This window comes from Sceloporus undulatus, chromosome 3 (genome assembly GCF_019175285.1).
Source record: "Sceloporus undulatus isolate JIND9_A2432 ecotype Alabama chromosome 3, SceUnd_v1.1, whole genome shotgun sequence".
NCBI classification, from domain to species: Eukaryota; Metazoa; Chordata; class Lepidosauria; order Squamata; family Phrynosomatidae; genus Sceloporus; species Sceloporus undulatus.
This window is the reverse complement of record NC_056524.1, coordinates 270,690,075-270,712,207: the sequence shown is the minus strand read 5'-3', so window position 1 is coordinate 270,712,207 and position 22,133 is coordinate 270,690,075. Positions and strand designations below refer to the sequence as shown.

At 42.7% G+C, this 22,133-nt stretch overlaps 2 protein-coding genes across 3 annotated transcripts in view; one reads left to right on the top strand and one right to left on the bottom strand.

Moving 5' to 3' along the window:
* Positions 1–22,133, bottom strand: part of ARMC9 (armadillo repeat containing 9) — a 1,183,007-nt gene that overhangs the window by 653,318 nt on the left and 507,556 nt on the right. The window lies entirely within an intron of this gene.
* On the top strand, positions 10,671–20,187 carry LOC121925347 (mucin-5AC-like). 2 transcript variants are annotated; one of them, XM_042457408.1, is made up of 4 exons: positions 10,671–11,109; positions 12,260–12,529; positions 14,616–14,701; positions 19,919–20,187. In XM_042457408.1, exons 1-4 carry the CDS (start codon positions 10,854–10,856, stop codon positions 19,994–19,996), a joined length of 690 nt encoding a protein of 229 aa, XP_042313342.1. In that variant the 5' UTR covers positions 10,671–10,853; the 3' UTR covers positions 19,997–20,187. The 2 variants fall into 2 exon arrangements, with proteins under 2 accessions (XP_042313342.1, XP_042313341.1); XM_042457407.1 differs by having other exon boundaries at positions 11,981–12,529.

Below are 22,133 nucleotides of genomic sequence, written 5' to 3'. Positions count from 1 at the left end.
AGTGAAGATAGGAGAAAGGAAGATCCACACTAAGATATACCTAAGATGACACCATAATACTAGCAGAAAATGTCAAAGAATGAGAGCAGTGGTCCCCAAACTGTGCCCTTTAAGGGATTTTGGACATCAGTTCCCAGAATCCCAGACTATTGGCCAACATGACTGAGGCTTCTGGGAGCTGAAGTCCAAAATCTCTTAAAGAGACTAGATTAAGATCTACTTCCCACAGCAGGGCATTTACTTCTATGGCTCCCAAATTGTGGAATGGCTTGCCGGAGGAGATCCGTCTTATTACCACCTTGGATGCCTTCAAGAAGGCACTTAAGACGGATGTCTTCCAGTGAGCCTATCCCCCTGATCTGCTTTAACAATAATAAGATGAAACTTCATTCTGAGCATGTATAGGAAGTCACATGTTGATACTGAATTTTATAGGTTAGATCTATTGCTGTGTTTCGTGAAGGTGTTTTAATTGAATTGTAATTTTAAATTTGCAGTTTGACTTGTTTTTAGCAATGTTGTAAACCACCTTGATCCTTGGAAAGAAAATATATAAATAAACTATTATTATTAATATTACTAATGTTTTAGATCTATATGTAAGTACAGTGGTCCCTCCACATTTGCTGGAGTTACGGGTGAAGGACCCCCATGGATGTGGAAAAGCCACAAATAAAAAAACAGTATTCTCTTTACCTGAGAGAACACTTCTCTAGGAATCTCCAGATCCTCCAGTGCAACTCTATGGTCAACATCTGCCAGAAGCTGATCATAGAATCATGCTGGAGGACCTACAAATGCCCAGAGAAGTGTTTTCTATAGGAACTTCTAGGTTCTCCAGCACAACTCTATGGTCAGCGTCTGGCAGAGTTGCACTGGAGGACCTAGAGATTCCTAGAGAGAACATATGAATCTAAAATGCAAGTAATCAAATCCACAAAAGTCAAAGCTGCAAATATGAAGGGCCAACTGTACATTGTACTAAAAGTCAGTGTCTTCATTTACCAAGAGCCTTGGGCCCTGTGCAAGAAGAAAGAGGGGATGTGAATTAAATAAAAGAAATAAATAAATTATGCACCATCCAAGAATGAGCAACTGCATGTGAAAAGTTCGCACGTGATGGAACTCCATTTGTGAAGGGGTGAAACAAATAAATCTTGCATAACAGCTCAAAAAAGTACAACCACGTGTGTGTAAAGGAACATACATTAGGTGTATGACACCAGCAGGATTCCAGCATTCAAAAACATCATTTTCTAAAGATGACTTTTCAGTTAATGCTATTGAAAATGGACTGAGTGACAGGAAAGGTTATTTGTCAGTTCACTTAAGTGGGTAACAATGATGTCCATCCGCGGAATGAGGAACTTGGGAAGGAGAACGGTGTCTTACCGAAAGAGATTAGCTTCATGCGCTTGAATAGGAAAGGGGCATGGAGGAAGTGAGGTTTCTCAAAACAAAGCCCAGCAGGGGAAATCCCAGCATTGCTCTCCCTCATTAAGTTAACAGCCTGATGAAGCTGTGCTAAGAACAGGCTGTAACCTAGACAGCCATTTCAAAATCAGGGGTCTGATGCCTAGAAGGAAATTGGGAGATGGGGGTTTGCCATTTTACTTTCTAGGAAGAGGTTAACCCACTTGTTTCCTTGAGAGCTCCTGGAAATAGGCAGCTGTTTTCAGATCCAATATGACAGGGTTTCGCATGTGTTTTCAGGCTGATGGTCACTTTCATCTGTGATGGTCTGCGATATACATCTGTCTCATTTCACTGTTGTTGGGGTTTTCCCAGATTCTGCACAGACATTGGAGAGAGATTGAAGCCAAAAGTCAAAATTCACAGGTTTCTCTGGAGTTTATCACACGGGAGGAATTTCTCTTAATTTCGAATGAAAAGAAAGTGGGGCCAGAATGCATTCAGCGAATTTACATGAATTCGAATTGCATTCGAACTGACTTCCCATTGCCCGAAAATAGCTTGCCATTGCCCAAAATTGCATGTGATCACCTCTCACACAATAACATGAAACGCCGTGATTGCGTTCGGACTGACTTCCCATTGCCCAAAATTACGTGTGGTGGTCTATCACACAATAACATTAAACCCCATGATTGCGTTTGGATTGCCATTGGATTATACTTCCAATTTCCCTTGTCTGATAACATCCTCTGAGTCTGTTGTTGTTGCACACCTTCAAGTCATTTCCAACTTATGGAGACCCTAAGACCCTAAACCTATCATGGGATTTTTGTGGGTTTTTTGGGCGATGTGGCCATATTCTAGATGAGTTTGTTCCTGATGTTTCACCAGCATCTATGGCTGGCATCTTCAGAGAATGGGCTTTTCTCAGCAAGGTTTGTTCAGAAGGGGTTTGCCATTGCCATCCTCTGAGGCTGAAAGAGTGTGATTTGCCCAAGGTCACCCAGTGGGTTTCCATGGCCAAGTGGAGATTTGAACTCTGGGCTCCACTGATCTCAAACCATTACACCACACAACAACAACAACAATAACAACAACAACCCATCCCTTCCCCCCCAAAATCTGTGAATTTTGAGGAGTCCTTTTTGCTTCAATACCTCTTTAGTGTCTGTGGATAATCAGGAAAAACACTTGATGTTCTTGGTGTTTTTCCTGATTTTCCATAAAGACTGGAGAAACATTGAAGCAAAAACAGATTCCCCCAAATATACACATTTCTTTTTGGGATGACAAATCTTTTATTTTAAATAAAAAACTTCTTTCACCATGCATTCAGTGGCAGCTGGCATTTTCCACCTCAGTACGATGGTGGATCTGCACCGGGTTATAGACCGAACATTAAGAAGTATTTGTTGATTTGCATAGTTAAGGCAATCATGGAGGATGACAGACAGAAGGCTGGGATTCAGTTTGGGACATATGTCTACATGAGCAGGCTTACATCTGCAGGAACTGAGCAGTTGCTCAATGGACATTATCAGACAAGGGAAATTGGAAGTATAATCCAATGGCAATCTGAACGCAATCATGGGTTTTCACGTTATTGCGTGATAGACTACCACACACAATTTTGGGCAATGGGAAGTCAGTCCAAACGCAATCATGGGTTTTCACGTTATTGCGTGAGAGGTGATCACACGCAATTTCGGGCAATGGCAAGCTATTTTTGGGCAATGGGGAGTCAGTTTGAACGCAATTCAAATTCACATAAATTCGCTGACTAGTGAATTCACGTAAATGCATTCTGCCCCACTTTCTTTTCATTCGAAATTAAGAGAAATTCCTCCCATGTGATAAACTCTATAGTCTATATTTAGAAGGGGCTGCTGCTATGAAGGGGAGACAGCAAAATGACCCTTCTGCATTGGGACCAAGGTGCATCAGACGTTTCTGATGCCCATTTAGACAATGGCTAGGGACCGGGAAATATGAGAGAGGTGATCTTTTGGTCAGTCGAAAGACAGATCAGGGAATAGGGACTCTGCCTGTGCTGGAAGGGGCTACTGTGTTTGTTGTTATTGTGTGCCTCCAAGTCATTTCCAGCTTATGATGACTCTAAGGCAAAATGAGATTTTCTTGGCAAGTGGTATCAAACTGCTATAATCGCACAGTGTGGGTCTGCGGGTGAGTTGCACTTATGGAAAGAAGGTTGGTTAGGTTTGGAGTGACCTTCAAGTACATTTGAGGGTCTTATTTAGATGGAAAAGACTGATCAGTGCAGATTTTTGAGCAGCTTATGGGTGATGCTTCAACTAAAAAAAACCCAACCCTACTTTTTTGAGAAAGAGCAGAGAGATTTGGGGGGACGTGGGGGTGAAAGAAATGGGGTGATACCACCCATGGGCTGCAATTCCTCCCCCCGTTCTAGAATATTTTCTATTTTTTAAAATTTTGTAATAGGCACCTGGAAATATACGGTCATTAATTATTGTTGCTGTGTGCCTTCAAGTCATTTCTGACTTTTGGCGAGCCGACCCTAAGGCGAAAGCATCACAAGGTTTTCTGAGACTGAGAGTGTGTGACTCACCCAAGGTCACCCATTGGGTATCCATGGCCGAGCAGGGATTTGAACCCTGCTCTCCAGAGTCATAGCCCAACACTCAAACCGTGTCTCTCTCTCCATTCATGATGAGTTGTTATTATTATTGGTGCTGTTAGGCAATCTCTGCCATTGTCCATGGCATGCCTGGACTTGGGTTTATCCCTGCGTGATCTATTCTTTGAAAACATACAATGCATTTCATTCATTATCAAAAGCGAAAAGAGAAACCAACTATGGGCACTCCACCCTCTCTCTGTTCAACCGGAAAACTGTAAGAAGTGAGTGAAAAGCCAAGGATTTCGAGCAGCACCATCTCTACTCTTCCAATACTCAGAGCAGGTGTAGGCGCCAAACTGGAAGGGCATTTAGAAGAAGTACTGCTGAGATGGGTCTCCATCGTTTGAAGATGGTGCCAGTGTTATTCCTGTGGCTCCAGAACTACAGGATCTGTGTTGGTAAGTGAATAACCTGAAGACAATGTTATGTTGCAGGTGGTGGGAAATGGACATACTGGTTCCAGGGTGTCCAGACATCCTCCTTTTCCAGGATGTGTCCTACATTTCAACCTTCTGTCCAGGAGGAATTCCAAAATGTCCTCCATTCTGAGCAAGGCTAAGGGGCCCATTGAGTAATACCATGCTTGCTCTTCCCCTTTGAAAAATTTGCCTATTTAGCAGCCTATCCTCACTGCAAATATGAGAATAGGTTGGATCCTTCTCAAGGTTTTCCCTAGGAGTAGAAGTAGCAGACAAGACTCGCACCCAGAGCTCAGGGTGTGTTTGTTTCTCAGAGGGGAAAAGGACAACAAACGCATTAGGCAATGGGCTGCTTGAGGACATAATGCAAATCTTGAAAGGGTTTCCCCCTCCTTAATTTCAGCACAAATGCGAAGAATGATTTAAATGCAGATCTAGTCAAGGCTTTTGTTGGTGGTAAAGCACAATTTTAAGTGCATGTCTTGCTTAGAGCGCTACAAGTATATTGCAAGCCAACAAGACATTTTAATGAAAATACGTTCATCAGAAAAGCACAGTTCAGTATGTAATCAGCCATGCAAACCCACTGGGGGACCTTGGGCAAGTCACACTCTCTCAGCCTTAGAGGACGGCAATGGCAAACCCCCTCTGAAGAAAACTGCCAAGAAAATCCCCAGGATAGGTTCACCTTTGGGTTGCCATAGGTTGGAAACGACTTAAAGGCACACAACAACAACAAAACATAACAATACAGCTGTAAGTAAACCATATTAAAAAATATGTTTATATGAGTGTTTTTAGCTTTTCTTTTGTATTTTTCTTGAATGTCCTACATTTTGCAGTGCCTTATCTTTCTTTGCCGTGATGACATCTAAGTCCAAAACATACTGCAGAAATAATCTAGTTTGAGACTGCTTTAACTGCCCCGGCTCAAGGCTAGGGGATTCTGGGAACTGTAGTTTTGTGAGAGGTTTAGCCTTCTCTGTCAGAGAGCTCTGGTGCCACAATTAACTATCATTCCCAGGATTCCCAAGCACTGAACCAGGGCAGTTAAAATGGTCTCAAACTGGATTATTTCTGCAGTGTGTTTGGGACCCTGTCTGGTTCTGGAACCACTTTTTTGGGTTGCCTCTGAAGGCCACACATATTGCCAGATGATATGATGATTGTATTGCAATATATGGATCTTCCAGAGTTGTTAGATCTACAGGTTTTCTCTTGGTCCTGCTGAAACAGGAAAATTTAAAGCCAGGAAACACTTGCAAATAGTCGTAGGATAAAATAAAAGGATTTTATTGCATATGCAAGACACAGCTCCTGAATCTTTCCAGAGAACTGTGCAAAAAGTTACAGGGGAACTAGCATTTTATATCTTCATTATAAAAAGAAAAGAGTGTTCTCTCCTCCCAACAGCCTCCCATTAGCCCCCTCCTCAGAATGCAATGTCCATCCCAGACATACGTTCCTATCATCAGGAAACGTCCCAGACAGTAGAAAAAGAGGAACCTGCTTCAGAGGTTTCTACAAGCATGCGAAACTCAATTAGCAAAGTCTGCAGAAGCTAAAGTTGAGGTCTGTTCTTAGTCGAATTCAGTAAAAGCTGAGGTCTGACTGTTGTCTGACCTTCTATAGAAATCAGTTCATTATTTTATATCAACCCAAACTCATGTCTTCTAATACATTTATTCAGCCAACTTAAATAGACAATATAAGCATCCTATATGTCCTATTTTCCCTTTATCACTGCCACCATCACAGGAGACATGGCTTAGATTTAGACTATCTGAAAGACCATATCTCCTTGTACAAACTTCCCAGAGTCCTAAGATCCAGTAGCGTCACTGGGGGGTGCAGACCACACCGAGTGACACCCAGGAGGGGGATGACACCCCCAAGAGGGAGGTGACACCTGGTCAGCTCCTGCACCCCCTATGATCAGTCCCCTATGATCAGTGTGCTTCTCCATTCTCCCCGCGTGTGCTGCTTCGTCCTCACACATGCTTTGTCTCATGCGCACAATCCTGTCCTTTTCCAGGGGGCAGGGTGGCGCACACTCCCTCTCCCCATGCAGCGCCCTGCACATGCCATTCCATGTCTCCATGTGTGCTCCACACCCCTGTGCTCTGGCTCTTTCCCACCCCTACCTCCTTTTCCAGACTGGTGCACATATCAGGGGATGGAATGGCATGCGCAGGGTGGTGGTGGTGCAAGGAAAGGGAGTGTGTGCCATCCCGGAAGCCCCACTCCCAGAAGCCTCCAGAAATCCCGCTCCTGTTAGCCCCATCCCACACACCAGGTGAGACCAGGTGCAGGAACGCCGCTGCTAAGATCTCCAGGGCAAGGCTTTCTCTCAGTTCCCTCACCATCAGAGGCTTGTTTGGTGAGAACGCAGGAGAGGGCTTTCTTGGTGGCTGTTCCCAACCTCTGGAACTCCTTTCCCTCCCTGCTTTCCTTTCACCAGAATTCAAAGACATTTTCATTTAAGCAGGCTTTAAATGTGTAAACAACGAAGCTCCTTCATTGGGATGTTTTATTCATCTTTTAAAACTTTTGCATGTCTTTTAAATGATTTTATACTGTTTGGAGTGGCATTTTTAATTGTTTTAAAAACATTTATGGTGAAGGTTTTTTAATTGACGCTATCTGGGCAACAAGGTTGGAGAGAGGGAAGTATTTGGCCCTATGATGTTGCTTGTGTATGTAAAATCTGGTAACTGTTGGGAAGAAGAATTAACAGGGTTAAATGAAGTGCCTATGGAGAAAAGGCATTTTAAGGACAGTTTTGAAGGAAAGGAATGATGAAGAAAGAGGGCACATTGATGGAGTCCCCATGTAAGAGCAAGTTATGCTTCTAATGCACAAAAATATATACAAAGCAAACAAACTGGTTCTTCATAGCATCCTAGACTCATAGAACTGGAAAGCGCATCCAATCTCCTGCCATACAGGAATTTTGGCTGTTGAGGATGGGAATCAAGAACGGCTTGGAAATGGACTACAACTCCCAGAATCCCCCAACCAGTACGGCCAAGAAAGTAACTTTTCCAAACCCAATGCACAGAAGGTTGCTTATGTCTGGTGAAATGGTTTGTCCTTCTGACCTAGCAATGTCTACTTTGATTCAACTCAGTTCCTGGTTAATATTCATTTTGTACCAGAAGGTGGGACGTTTATCTGTTGTCTCCTCTCTGTCTTCCTGTCCAGGTGAAATCACAGTTCGGAGCACAACTACTCCTGGAATTACTCCAACAATTTCTTCAACTGCTCAGACCATAATTGAAACTGACACTTCAGCAGATGTGGCTGCCAGAACTGTAAGAAGAAATACCAGTACTACCATTGAAGAGACAAGCTCAACACGCCTGTCTTCCTATGTTCAGGACTCATCAACGGCCGTGTTTGTAGAAAAATTAATCACTCAAAAACCAGGACATTTTCCCTCTTCTCCAGGTGAAAACATAACTAAGCTCAGAATTTTTAGGCAAAGTATTGCAGTCACTGCAACAGCTCACCTTTCTCCATCTATAATTGCTGTAATAGGAAGGTGGTACAGGACACCATTTCATTTGTCATACATAAATAAAGATTTATTCCCAGAATGTGATGGAAAAGAGACTTATATCCATATGTGATGAGAATGTAGTAAAATACAAAAAAATTAGAAGGAAATAAAACAAGAAATAAATAATGGGGGGATTTGAACTGGATACAGAAAGATGTTTAACTCTGAACCTGAAAAATGTGGAATTAAATAAGGATAAGGAATTTTTAATAGAACAATTATTAAAAGTATCACAATCAGGGATAGCGTATGGAAGGAAGGAAAAGGAAAGATGAAACCTTAGTAAACTGAAGTATTATGTATCAAAATATGTGATACTTGATTATTTAGTGGCAAAAAAGAGGGATTTATATGGGGCAACTGAAGGTTTGGTTCAGAAATGGGAGAATATTGATTGAGAATATAAAAGAGAGAGGAGGTACAAAGAGGTGAAAAGGAATATTAAAACAATACTCTACATGAAAGCTAAAGGAAATGTATAATAAATAATTAGACTGATCCCTGGAGGGATAAATAAAAAAGTATATAGATGAGGATTTTGTAATTTAGTTCCAATTTATGCAGTGTATCGTGTGAAATGTAGAACTGTGTCCAAGGGTTGCTGTGTTGGCCATATAGCAAAGTACAATATCATCCAAAATCCACAAAACAGTGCTACCTTTATTGGGCCAACCAAAATGCACATTCCACAGGCTGCAAGCTTTCGAAGCTCCACGGGTTTCTTCATCAGACAAAGGTGTTAAAAATCATACAGGAGAAAGACAAAAAAAATTGGGATGATGTTAGTTATAGCCCTGCGTTTGGTCATGATGTTTCAGTCATTGTCCTCAGTTCAGATGGTATGAAAGGGTATTAATGCAGGCACTGGAAGTTTCCATCTGGGAAATAAGCTTTAATTTCCATTAGCAAGACAAAAAGCTATTGCCTTTGAGATCCAGTTTGTCTCAAATCCTTTGTGAGGCTATAAGCCTCTTTGTTAGGAGAACACTGAATTTTTAGAAACTATGATAACTGTATGATAACACCTGAATATGGGAAAAAACCTTTTTCTCCATCCACAGCTGAGACTACAGATGAAATGACAGTCACTGCTGAGGTGACGACCATAAGAAATTCACTACTGACAAGCCTGCCTTCCAGCAGATCACCAACTGAAATTACAGCTGATATGACATATCCCATTGGCACTCCTGATGAAGAACTACTCACAAGTGGAGCAACACCCTTCACTTCCATTTTACCACTTGAAGCAACAGCTTTTGCCAGCACTTTAGTAGATGAAGCGTTGGATGATACAGCTACTTCAGTAGAAATTATTAGCCCAACAACTCTATCTTCACACACTCCAGACAAAACCACATTCACAACAGAGCATTTTGCTACATTAATGCATACTGTCACTGGAGCCAAAACCAATGCTACCACACACAGTGGAACAGATAGTACCCAATCGCTGCCTCTCTCCACCGTCTCAGATGCTGAAACTGCACCTGCCTTCAGCAGCATTACAGAAGACATTCTCACATCCTTCCATTCAACCATGTTGCCATTTGAAACAAGAGTCCCCACTCACATTTTAGAAGATCAGGATACAGCTCATACTTCTGAGGAGGTTGCTACCAGCATTTCAGGAGTTACAGATGCTCCTTTCAGCTCCCTCTCTACCAGCCCAACTGTTGAAATGTCATCTGCCTTCACCACCATTATGCAAACCATTTCGACAGCTTCACTTTCCAGTACATCGCCACTTGAAACAAAAGCTATCACCGGCATTTTAGCACATTGGGGCACAACTGGTCCTTCAGAAGAAGTAATTGGCAGAACAACGGAAAATATGAGTCCTGGCATCAACTCCCCCATTACCATCTCAGCTGTTGACACTCCATCTGCCTTCCGCACCATGGAAGAAGTCACTTCAACAGCCCTCCATTCAGTTATATCACCACTTGAAACAACAGCTACCACTGGCATTTTAGGAGATTGGGACACAATGTCAGGAGAAGCAACTACCACCGAAGATATAACTGCTACTATCAGCTCCATCACTACCAGCGATGCTGTTGAATTGCTGTCTACCTTCCACACTATGACAGAAGCCATTTCAGCATCTTCTCAGTTCACTATGTCATCACCTGAAACAACAGCTATCACTAGCTTTTTAGCAGATCAAGTTACAACTGGTACTTCAAGTGAAGTAGATCCCAGCACTATGGGAACTACAACAGCTTCTATCGGCTCCTTCAACAGCTCATCTGTTGAAACTCCATCAACCTTCAGCACCACTGCAGAAACCACTTCGATAGCCCTCCCGTCCACTACATCACTACTTGAAACGACAGCTACCGCTGGCGTTTTAGCAGACGAAAACACTACTGGTCATTCCAAAAATATGACTGCCACCACTAGCTTCCTCTTTACCAGCCCAACAGTTGAAACTCAATTTGCCTCTGATTTCTCTACAGATGCTACTACAGGTTTCCTTTCTATAGTTTCACAATCCAAAACAGCAGCTACCACTGGCTTTATAACAGATGCAAATACAACTCATGCTTCAGGAGAAGCAACTATTAATATTGAAGGAGAAATGACTGCTAGCATCAGTGCCATTCCAGCAAAGCAGAGCTCAGTAGCCTTATTCTTTCCATCTGAAACCACAGCTGAAGTATCATCAAATCCTGCAGGCAAAACTATTCCAGTAACTCAGTCTAGTATCTTTGTGAGTGAAGCATCATCTGCCTTCAGCCCCACTACAGAAGCCACCTGGACAGCTTTCCCTCCCACTATTACACTGACTGAAATGGTGGCTACTACAGGCAGAGCTGCCACTGGTACATTCAGTACCAGTAATTTGGGCGAAGTGGCTTCTACCCCAGCAGAGATGACCTCCAGCACTGCTGCGGATGAGAGTAGCCCAGCCCGACTGTTTTCACATATTCCTGATAAAGCTGCAACTGAAACTGGCTCCCCAACTACAGTGGAGCTCATAGCCTTTAGCCAAACCGTTGTAGCGGCTTCAGCAACACTCTCTTCCTTTCCACAAGCTGAAACCACAGGTAAGATTGCAACCACTACTGGTGTTACCTAAATTGCAGGGGGCTGCAGTATGGCACTCACAAATTGTACTCAATGGAGAAATCAATTTAGCTCTATCAGAAGCATTGAGAAGGCTCCAGTAACATAAGGCTGGGATCTTGACCCGTGTATAACGTTTCCAAATCCAGAGAACTTCAGAGGCAGTTTCCAAATTAATTTAGTTTATTTAAAAAGGAGAGTTCACACACAAGCACACTGTTTCATGCACATATGCACACAAGAACTAACAAAGCAAAGGTAGTAGGTAATAGTGAGTTGCACGGTTGCTAAGAGGTAATACTCTATCTATCCTGAAGTATAGCTTCGGTTGAAGAGTTACTGGATTGAAGATGGCTCAATAGCTGCCTGTGGAAGGTGGGGTGGCCAGCTACTGAGGTGTTGAGTCAAAATTGAACAGAGGTTCTGCTGGTTTCAGACTAGACCAATTTGCTAGTGCCTAGGCACTCATATTTATAGCCAGAAATGAGTCCTAAGGGCAGTATTTCAAGAGTTGATAGGTTTAAGTAACTTTCCCAGGGGAGAAGAACGGGATGCAATCCCACTTGCCACCATCACTCTCTTTAGTGAAGGGATTATGCAAATTCTGATTTTAAATGATTTTGGTTCAGTGCCTTTGGCTTCTCCCATGCTGAGCCCTTCAGATTTCTATATATGGCACAGCTAGTTTCCTGCGCTGGAGAGCCTCCCTTTTGGTTACTTGCCTCAAACACCATTTTTGATATAGAACTGATATAAAAGGTCACAGATGGGTGACTGAGGGCTGGATCCTGGGCTATGCTGACATCTCAACTGCATAGACTACACCGCCAATCCTCCTTTTCCCCATCCCAGGTGAAAGAACAAAATCCTTTAGCATTTCTGCAGAAGATGCTCTCCAGAGTAATCCAGTCCCTTCCACATCACTACTTGAAACAACAGCTAGCACAAGCAATTTTGCAGCTGGAATGACAAACGATGGGGCTACCAATCCTGCAGAAGAGTTTGCTACCCCTATTACCAACACAGCGGTTGAAGAAACTCCCCCTGCAATCTGGTCTTCACCTGCCAAAACAGAAAGATTTTCAATTTCAGCTATCACAACTCCAGCATCTCTCCCTTATATTTCACCAGATGAAACCTCATCAATCTTTGGTGCCACTTCAGAAGCAACTTCAACAGTCTTTACTCTTCCTACGTCACCAGTAGAAATCACAACAAAAGCCAGTATTGCTACAGATAGTGGCACTAAAAGTGTTAGCACTACAAAAGGAAAGACAACCTCAGAATTGCCATCTGCTAACACCAGCCTGATTGGAAGAACAGTCACGGCAAAACTCCCAACCCCATCAGACACCATCACATCCTTGTCAAATAGCAAACCACCAGCTAGACATGATCTAGGTAAGCCCATTTTGTGCTTCTTTGCAGATTCCACCTCAACGGGAACTTCCTGATGGTAAGAGCCATGTGACAGCGGAAGACTCTGCCTCTGAGTAGGATGGAGCCTCCTTTTTGGGGAAGTTTTTAAACAGAGGTTGAATGGCTATCTGTCACAGGGAGGGCTTTGACTGTGTCCTCCTGCATGGCAGAAGGGAGTTGGATGGATGGCCCTTGAGTCTCTTCCAACTCTATGCTTCTATGAGCTCCAGTCCATCAATATCTGGAGACCCATATAATTCCTAGCCCTGATGTAGTTGGATATTGAGGACAAAAGCTAACTTGTGGACCCAGCCAAGTAGACTAATGGAATCAAGGGAATGAACACAGAATCCTAGAGTTGGAAGAGACCCCAAGGGAAATCCAGTCAAACCCCCTGCCATGCAGGAATACACAATCAGAGCATCCCCTACTGATGGCCACCCAGCCTCTGTTTAAAAAACTCAATAAAAGCATAAGTGTTGTCTCCTAAAAGCATAAAATATAAGTGTTGTCTTCTCACAATGGTGCCAAAGGTTAGAGAAACACCCCTGGGGTCATGAGCATGCAATGTCGCTACATGCCCCCTTGCCCTCCAACATTTCACAGATGAAAACCATGACATATGTGGCCAAGCAGCATCAGTGTCTGGTAGACATGGCAAATGTTATGAATGAGGAAGAGCACACAAGCTAGGTGAGCCTGAAGCAGCTGGCTTTTGCCTGAGTTTCCTGGGAAGGGCAAGGTCTCACTCTTGAAGGCTTTGATGATTGAGTGACAGGTGAGGGATATTTGATGGCTGAATTGTATGGAATGCTGGAATTTGTAGTTTTTAAAGTAAGTAAGTAAAAGTTTATTTATATACCGCCTTTATAAGACTAAGGCGGTTTCCAACATACATACAATACAGCAATATAAAAACATCAAAACATAGCATTAAAAACCTTTTACAATAAAACAATAAGCACCACAATTCGTGCCAGCTTGACATGCTGACGAAGGGGGCGAGGAGAGAATACTTTAGGGGTCAGGGAGTCAGGGAAACACATTTCCAATTCTCTGCTAGAGACTTCTAGTGCTGTAGTTCTACTAGAGTAGTCTAACCATTGCTAAGTGGTATTGACTGTAATGTTACCTAAATCATGGAAGTGATTACACATTTTCCGATTGTACACATGGGGTGAGGCATTTACTCAGAGCTTGGAAAAGTTCCCTTTTTTTGGACTACAACTTCCAGAATTCCTCTAGCAAACACCTCACCTTTCTTATTGCAGAGTTTGCAAATGTTATTTGTTTGTTTGTTTGTTTGTTTAGGACAATGAAACCGAGATTTTGCCAGGCAGTATGGCAAAGTATGGAGTTACTGTCCAAGACTAACACTTGCAAATCTGTTTTATTTATAGCACATCTTGTAGATGTATATTCCTTATGAATTGTTTTCCTGTAGAATAATGTATTTCCAGATGCATGAGAAGCCCCTGTGGAAAGAAGAGAGTAGCAGTGAAGATACATTGCATTTTACATGATACCTTTGAATGAATAATATTCTGCGCAACCATGTTTTTTTTCCAGTGCAGAAACCACATTTTTGTGCAGAAAACATGGTTTCTGTGTAAGAGATGGTGTGTGTTGTTTCCTGAACAAAATATATTCTTTATACAGACAATCCACATGTATTTCTGTGCAGAATAATTTCCTCAGAGACATTGCAAGGTGCGAATACCTCTTGAGAACTGCACAGAAACCTTTGCTTTCTCCCTGGAAGGAGACAATATTATAGAGAACACCATTCTTGCTTGTGAAGATGAAGATTGTCAAGATATTACATCCCTAATATGTAGATAATCTTAGATAATATTTGCACTTTAGGGATGCAATATCTTCAGTCCTCATCTTTGCATGCAAGAATGAATATGCATGCAAAACCTTTTTGTAGTTGGCAGATGATCCTTGCTTAGGAAGGGGAAGGTGGTTCTGAGAAGGGTCTGTATATACAATGTGAATAAAATGCTGTAATTAATGAACCCGCACGGTGGGTTTTTCTCCTCCTCCATGCCCCTTCCACGGCTAGGGAGGATCCACTTCATCTTGTCCATGAGCTTGACCACTTCTCTGAACACCACGAACCCTGCAGTCAGAGACGCTGTGGTGAAGAAGGTAAGATTGAATTCTCTGAAATCAGACCACTCAGGTGAACCCTTGTTTAGAGGAAGGAGATACTTTAGGAGGAATGTCTTCCCTTTAGACCAGTGGTTCCCAAGTTTTGATACTCCAGATGTTTTGGATGTTTTTCAGCTCCCAAAATTCCTGAATATTGGCCAAGCTGGCTAGGGCTTCTGGGAGTTGAAGTCTAAAACACCTGAAGGATCAAAGTTTAGGAACCACTGCTTTGGATCATCTCTAGGGCATCTTCTTGGCCTGTAAGGTTAGTTTTACTCAGATTCATCAATTGGAGGGAGGGGATCATGTGGTCCTTCTGATGTTTTTGGATTAGACGTCCCACTCCCAACAGCTCTAGCCATCATAGCCAATGGGGAGGAAAGCTGGGTGTTGTAGTCCAACCATCTTGGGAATGAGTACATGTTTCCCTGTTATAGATAACCCGATTTTTCCTCTTTTGGTTGCTCATTACTTGATGGAGGCACACACTGGGTGTGTGAGCTACTTTCACTTGACAATCTGAGATGAGAATTATAGAATCATAGAATCATAGAGTAGGAAGAGACCACTAGGGCCATCCAGTCCAACTCCATTCTGCCATGCAGGAAATCTCAATCAAAGTATCCCTGACAGATGGCCATCCAGCCTCTGCTTAAAGACCTCCAAAGAAAAAGACTCCATCACACTCCAAATAAGTGCGTTCCACTGTCTAACAGCTCTTGCTGTCAGGAAATTCCTCCTAATGTTGAGGTGGAATCTCTTTTCCTGAAGACAGTTGTATCACTTGTGTTTCATCTGCTGCCATTCCACTGCCTTGGTGTCTCAAAGAATTGAACCCTTATTGAGCAAATTGCAACGTATAGGTTGCATATGAACTTTGGGGTCCCAAACAGAGGCCCATGAAGTGTCCCCAAACCGTCAGACCCCTAAAATTTTAAAAGAAATTCCCACAGATTTTTCACATGCTGTAAAATGCAGCAGTTTTGCTCCTCCATCCTTCCATCCTGTCACATACCTTTGTTGTTGTTGTGTGCATTCAAGTCACTTCTGACTTATGGTGACCCGTTGTTGTTGCTGCTGCTGCATGCCTTCAAATTGTTTCCGACTATGGCAACCCTAAGGCCATTTACAAACCAAAATGAGCAGCAGGCTTAAAATATAATTGACAAGGAAGGAGGGAAACAAGGATAAATTGTAAAAATAATTAGAATAACTGAAACAAGGGCGTGTCTAATTTGCAATATATGTATGTATGTATGTATGTATTATAAATACTAAATTCCCAGTGGTAAAAAGTCTAGCAACAGTATACAACAACAAGCTGGCTATGGGAGATGACTCTTCTGAATCCTTTTGAATATCAATAATAGACCAAACATATGATTAGAGTGTCCAAAGTGTTAGTAGTAGAATTATTCGAAACGGCCACATATTACTCCGGAGGTAGCCATCTCCACTATTGAAAGAGTACAGCCATTGAAGGACATTGCCACCAGTGAAAATTACACTGTTTATCTGTTAAGGAAAATGCAACATGGGACATAGAGTAGAAGAAATAAAACATGTATGTGAAAGTCACTATGACTAAGCAAAAGCAATTAAGAAGCCACACAGGTGAAAGAGCTAATGTAATTTAGAAGGCTTGAATGCCAAGGACAGAATTATAGAATGTACAATTGGAAACACCTGAGATTCATTAAGTGTACAAGGTGAAATGATGAAATTCTTAAGTATGGGTTGAACTATGTGAACCAATCAAAATGAGTGTACACACCCACTGGGTGGAAACTGACTAAGTGGGTGGTGTTTAACAATGGCTATAATAATTGCTATGATTGCCAATGTATTTTGTGGAGTAGAGTGGATAGTTTGGAGATATTGGAGATTGTAGAGATTGTGAGGGCATTAGTATTTGTATATAGTAGAATAAAGTAGATCTTTTATATAAGACTACTGAGTTGTCTGGTGTCTTGAGTGAAGATACAAGAGCCAGCAGGATCCTGGAGGAGTTTGGAGACTTCTGAGGAAGAAGAGTGAGAAGGCTTGGAGAGTTTGTCAGGGTCTTCAGCCTATTCTCTGAAACTCTGCTGCTTTGTAAGAAAAGCATTAACCACTGACCAAAACTGGTCAGCTCCGCTGCATAACAAGGTGGTGAGTTAAAGCCAGAGGTGAAGAGCTACAACTCCCATCATCCCTGACATTATCTTCATGCTACCATACTACAAATACCATTATTGATTCTTCCCAGATTTTTGATTGGATATTTTTGGTGAAACAGCAGAATAATTCTACTGCTAACACTTTGGACACCCTACTCATATGTTTGGACTATTACTGATATTCAAAAGGATTCAGAAGAGTCATTTCCCATAGCCAGCTTGTTGTTGTATACTGTTGCTAGACTTTTTACCACTGGGAATTTAGTATTTATAATACATACATACATACATATATTGCAAATTAGACACGTCCTTGTTTCAGTTATTCTAATTATTTTTACAATTTACCCTTGTTTCCCTCCTTCCTTGTCAACCCTAAGGCCATATCATGGGGTTTTCTGGGAAAGTTTCTTCAGAGAAGGTTTGCCACTGCCATCTTCTGGCCCTGACCTTATCATACAATTTTCCTGGTAAGACTTGTTCAGAGAGAGTTTGCCCTTGCCCTCCTCTGAGGCTGAAAGAGTCTGTCTTGCCCAGGGTCACCAAGTGGGTTTCCATGGCTGGGCAGAGAATCGAACCCTGGTCTCAAGAGTCCTACATCCAAACCACTACACCATGCTGGTACACACCTTAAGTGCTTGCTAAAACCCCAGAAAATCAGTGGCATATATGTCAGGATGTCACGAGGGGTGGTGGTGCTACAGATACGGACCACACTGGGTGACACCTCAGAGAGGGATGTCACCCAGTTTTCTGGTAGGAAGGGGCTGACTTCTGGACCTGGCGGCTTTGCTGGCTGATGAGAAAGAGAGTCTCCTTCCTCTCTTGGTCAGCCAGCAGCCCTGGTGGGTCTGAAAAGGCTGTAGGGCAACAAGACCAGCAGCCACTGGCTGTTTGAAGAGAGGAGAGGTATTTGTTAAAAGAACTGCACCAGGTGTCAAATGTATTAGGTATGCCACTGGTTAATAGGTTAATATTGAAAACTAGCTCCTGCCCCTGTGTTGTTGCCCATTCCTGTGCTGAAGAATGGTTTACCAGGAGACTTTGTTTGCAGGTTCTTCTTCACTTGGGGTGCTTGTTTCCCAGGCTGTGTTAATGCATCAAAGTGCTTCTTGTTGTGATCGAGAGGAGGCTTTGCAGAGACTGGAATGGTCTAGTGAAGAAGTGGGGAAAGTGTGCCCTGTGGACCACATCCAGCCCCACTTTTGTAGACCCCAAAATCCCATGGACATTCTTTTTCTTTTTTTAAAAAAGTGGACCATTTGAAGGCAATTTTGTTTATCCAAAATTGGACCATGTGTAGCAAAACTGTGGTTTTGGGGAATGAAATTGCCCTCAAATGGTTCATTTGAGGGAAACCCAAACCACAGATATAGTGGTTGAACTTTATTCCTCCACCAGAATGCCCCCAATGTTCTCTCTCTGTGTAGTTTGCCTTCAAGTCATTTCTTGACTTATGGCAACCTTAAGGCGGTTCACCTTAAGCTTTCTTGGCAAGATATGGGGCCTTCTTGGCAAGATATGTTCAGAAAAATATTGCCATGGCTTTCCTTGAGGCTGAGAGCATGTGTCTTGCCAAAAGTTGCCCAGTGGGTTTTATGGTGGGAATTGAACCCTGGTGCCCAGAGTCTGGCTCCCCCTCATTTTCCTTCTCTACTAAGCCATGGATTCCCATAAAATTACTTCCTCCGCACACATCTGCTCATTACCCCAGTCTGTACCTGATTCACAATCTGTACTTCCCACAGCTTCACTCACAGGACATCATAACCCGACATCTTGTGTTTACACACTAAAACAAGGCTGCTGCGACACTGCAGAATTAATGCAATTTGACACTGCTTTAACTCTCATGGCTCCAGTCTATGGAATCTTGGGATTTGTCTTTTGCTGTGGCACCAGAGCTCTCTGATGGAGAAAACTAAATAGCTCACAAAACTACGATAATAAAATAAAAATAAATAAATAAAGTTTTTATTTATATCCCGCTCCTTCCCAAGATCAGGGCGGCTCACAACATATATAAAAACAGGGTGGTACAATACAATAAAAAACATCAAACAGCAATACAGTAAAATAACAAGCTAAAAGCCCCATTAGCCCCACCTCTTGGCCACGGAAGAGGAGGGAGGCCCATAGGATTTTACTCGGGGAAAGCTTGTTGGAACAGAAAGGTTTTTAAGTCCTTTCTGAATTGGGCCAGGGAGGTTGATGAGCGGAGCTCAGTGGGCAACGTGTTCCAAAGGGCCGGGGCAGCGATGGAGAATGTCCTCTTCATGGTGGAGGAAAGCCTGGCCCCAGGCACCTTCAGTAGTTGCTGCCCAGATGTTCTGAGGGTGCGGGACGGAATATACGAGGAGAGGCGGTCCTTCAGGAATCCTGGGCCCAAGCCATTTAGGGCTTTATAGGTAATAACCAACGCCTTATATTGAGCCCGGAAGCGGATGGGCAGCCAATGAAGATCTTTCAGCACAGGTGTTATATGGCTGGCCCTGGAAACGCCAGTGACCAGCCTAGCTGCCATGTTCTGCACCATTTGAAGCTTCCGGGTTTGGTATAAGGGTTGCCCCATGTAGAGTACGTTGCAGAAATCCAGTCTCGAGGTTACCAGAGCATGTACAACAGTTTCTAGGTCCCTCTGGGCCAGGTATGGGCGCAGCTGGCGAATAAGCCGAAGCTGATAACAGGCGCTCTTGACCGTCGCATTCACCTGAGCAGTCAGCTGAAGCGACGAGTCAAGAAGCACCCCCAGACTGCGTACGGAGTCCTTCACAGGAAGCGTGACCCCATTCAGGACAGGTGGAACCACCGCCATTCCTGGACCAGGGGAACCTATCACCAGTACCTCCGTTTTCTCTGGATTCAGCTTGAGTCGGTTTTTCCTCATCCCAGAATTCTATAGTATTGAGTCATGGCAGTTCAAGTGGTGTTAAATGTCATTAATTCTGCAATGTAGAGGCAGGCATATGTTCAAACACAGTAATTAAGCATTGTAACAATTAAATATGCCTGAACCAAGATCAATGACAGTGTATTTGTGTTTTCTTTCCTCCAGTTTCATCAAGATTTGCATGCCAGGTTTCCTGATGCTGGCTTCAGTGTAACATGGATTGGGCAACAACAGGAGAGCTGAATAGGAATTCACTGGAAGATCCATGAGCCACAACATTCAGGACTGAAAGTAGAAGTCTAACCAGAGTACAGGAGAATATTCTTTGTCATCTGAGCATCAGCTCTGGTTAAATGATGTGCAATGACTCTGGTCAGAATCCAGGTACTGTATTATTCTAATATGCAAGCAGACATGTTTTGTGCAAAAGGAAATAAAATATGGAGTAGGACATATGGACTTTAATAACATTATTTCTTCAAATACACACATGAAGAAAGATTAAGAAGTAGAAAATTGAAATGACTACTGTCACTTTTTTCATCATCATCATCGTTGCCCTGTGCTTTCATGAAGACTCTAGTTTATGGTGACCTTATCACAGAGCTTTTTTGGCAAAAATTTTTCAGGGGAGGTTTATTCTTGGCTACCTATAAAGTCGAGAGAGTGTGGCTTGTCCAAGGCCATCTGATGGGTTTCCATGGCTGAGCCAGGATTTGGATCCTCACCTCCCAGAGTCCTATTCCAAAACTCGAACCATCATACTTAACTGGCTTGGAGAGGGCAGAATCTTGTCCTTCCCAGCTGGTTAAGGCAAAAGCCAACACAAGCCTCTTCTAACTTGTGTGTTCTTCTTCAGTTATACCTTTTCCGACATCTTGATCACATTCTGCTGCTGTTGGCTCAATGTGTCTTGGTTTTCATCTTTGAAATGTTATTAAAGAGGACAAGCACACAAGGTAGGAGAGGCTGCAGCAGTTTGCTTTTGCCTGAGGCTGCAGGAAATGGCAAGCATCTCCCCCCTCATCTTCTCTTCCTCCCACTGAGTTAACTGAGTGCAAACTACCTTTGCATTTTGAACTCAGTTTGCAGCAACTCAAGTTAGATGAGGATCAAGGATGGAAAATGGGAGAGAGAAAAGCAGCTGAAAAAATGGGATGACATGGGATTAGTTGGGATTGACTCTCCCAAATCAGGACAGTTCGGGAGTAAGCTATTAAGAGAAAAGCTGGAGCCCATGCCATCTCATGAAGCACCAAGAAACAAACTCCCTCCTTCTAGGGAGTTTATCACACAGAGGGCAAATTGGTAAAACGCCATGCACAAATGGGATTTTAAAATCCGGGTGTTGTTTGTCAGATGTGTTGGTGTGAAAGAGAAATTACGCAAAAATAATCCGAATGGAAAGCTCTTGTGTACTTTCAGAATTTAGAGAAAGTAAAAAGGAGCTGGTTTTGACGACTTTGCATCCGGGTTATTTTTGTGTTATTTCTCTTTCACCCAAACATTGTCTGAAAAACATCCTGCAAATGCGGGTTGTTTTCAGTTTAAATTTAGTTTCTGCACGGGATTCGTCCTGGGTGATAACTTAGTAGGAATCATTTGAACAATGTCAACATTTTCTTCTTAATTTTGAGCTTGAGTAAAATGTGACATCGTTCAACCTTTTCAAGAATTGAAATTACTTTGCATTAAACCTATTTACTTCTTATCTGGGTTTTGTTTTCTATTCACTTATCACACCCAACTGAAAGCCAGCATGGTGTAGTGGTCTGAGTATTGGACTAGGACCAGGATTCGAATCTCCACTTGACTATGGAAACCCAATGGTGACCTCAAGCACATCATACTCTGTCAACTTCAGAGGAAGGCAATGGCAAAGCTCTCTGATTAAATCTTGTCAAGAAAACCCCATGACAGGTTTGCCTTAGGGTCGTCATGAGTCTGAAATAGCTTGAAAGCATGCAACAAGAACAATCATGCTGAACCCTTCCAGCATTTGCTGGTACACACTGGATTCTCCATTCATGATACTGCCAGCAGTTAATATGATTAGAAATCCAACCACGAAAGAAATGAAAACTTGTTGCAAAGAAGTGCCTTCTATGGCCTTACTGAGAACTCTTTAATGCATAAGGAAGTAAACCAGGCACATCATTTTTTTAAAAGAAAGAATTAAGGTTTGAATGCAATAGACCTTCTGAGAACCACCTCAGTGGAAAAAACTAGGAGGCTCAATGTCCCATCTAAGAATTTTCTCCTTGCATTAGAAAAGCTTTGCAACACCTGAGGCCATTCATGTTCAACTGAACGGTTCATGACTTTGCCTAACTCTGTGACGCCACTACCAGCACCACTGCCGCTGGTATCCAGTTCATTA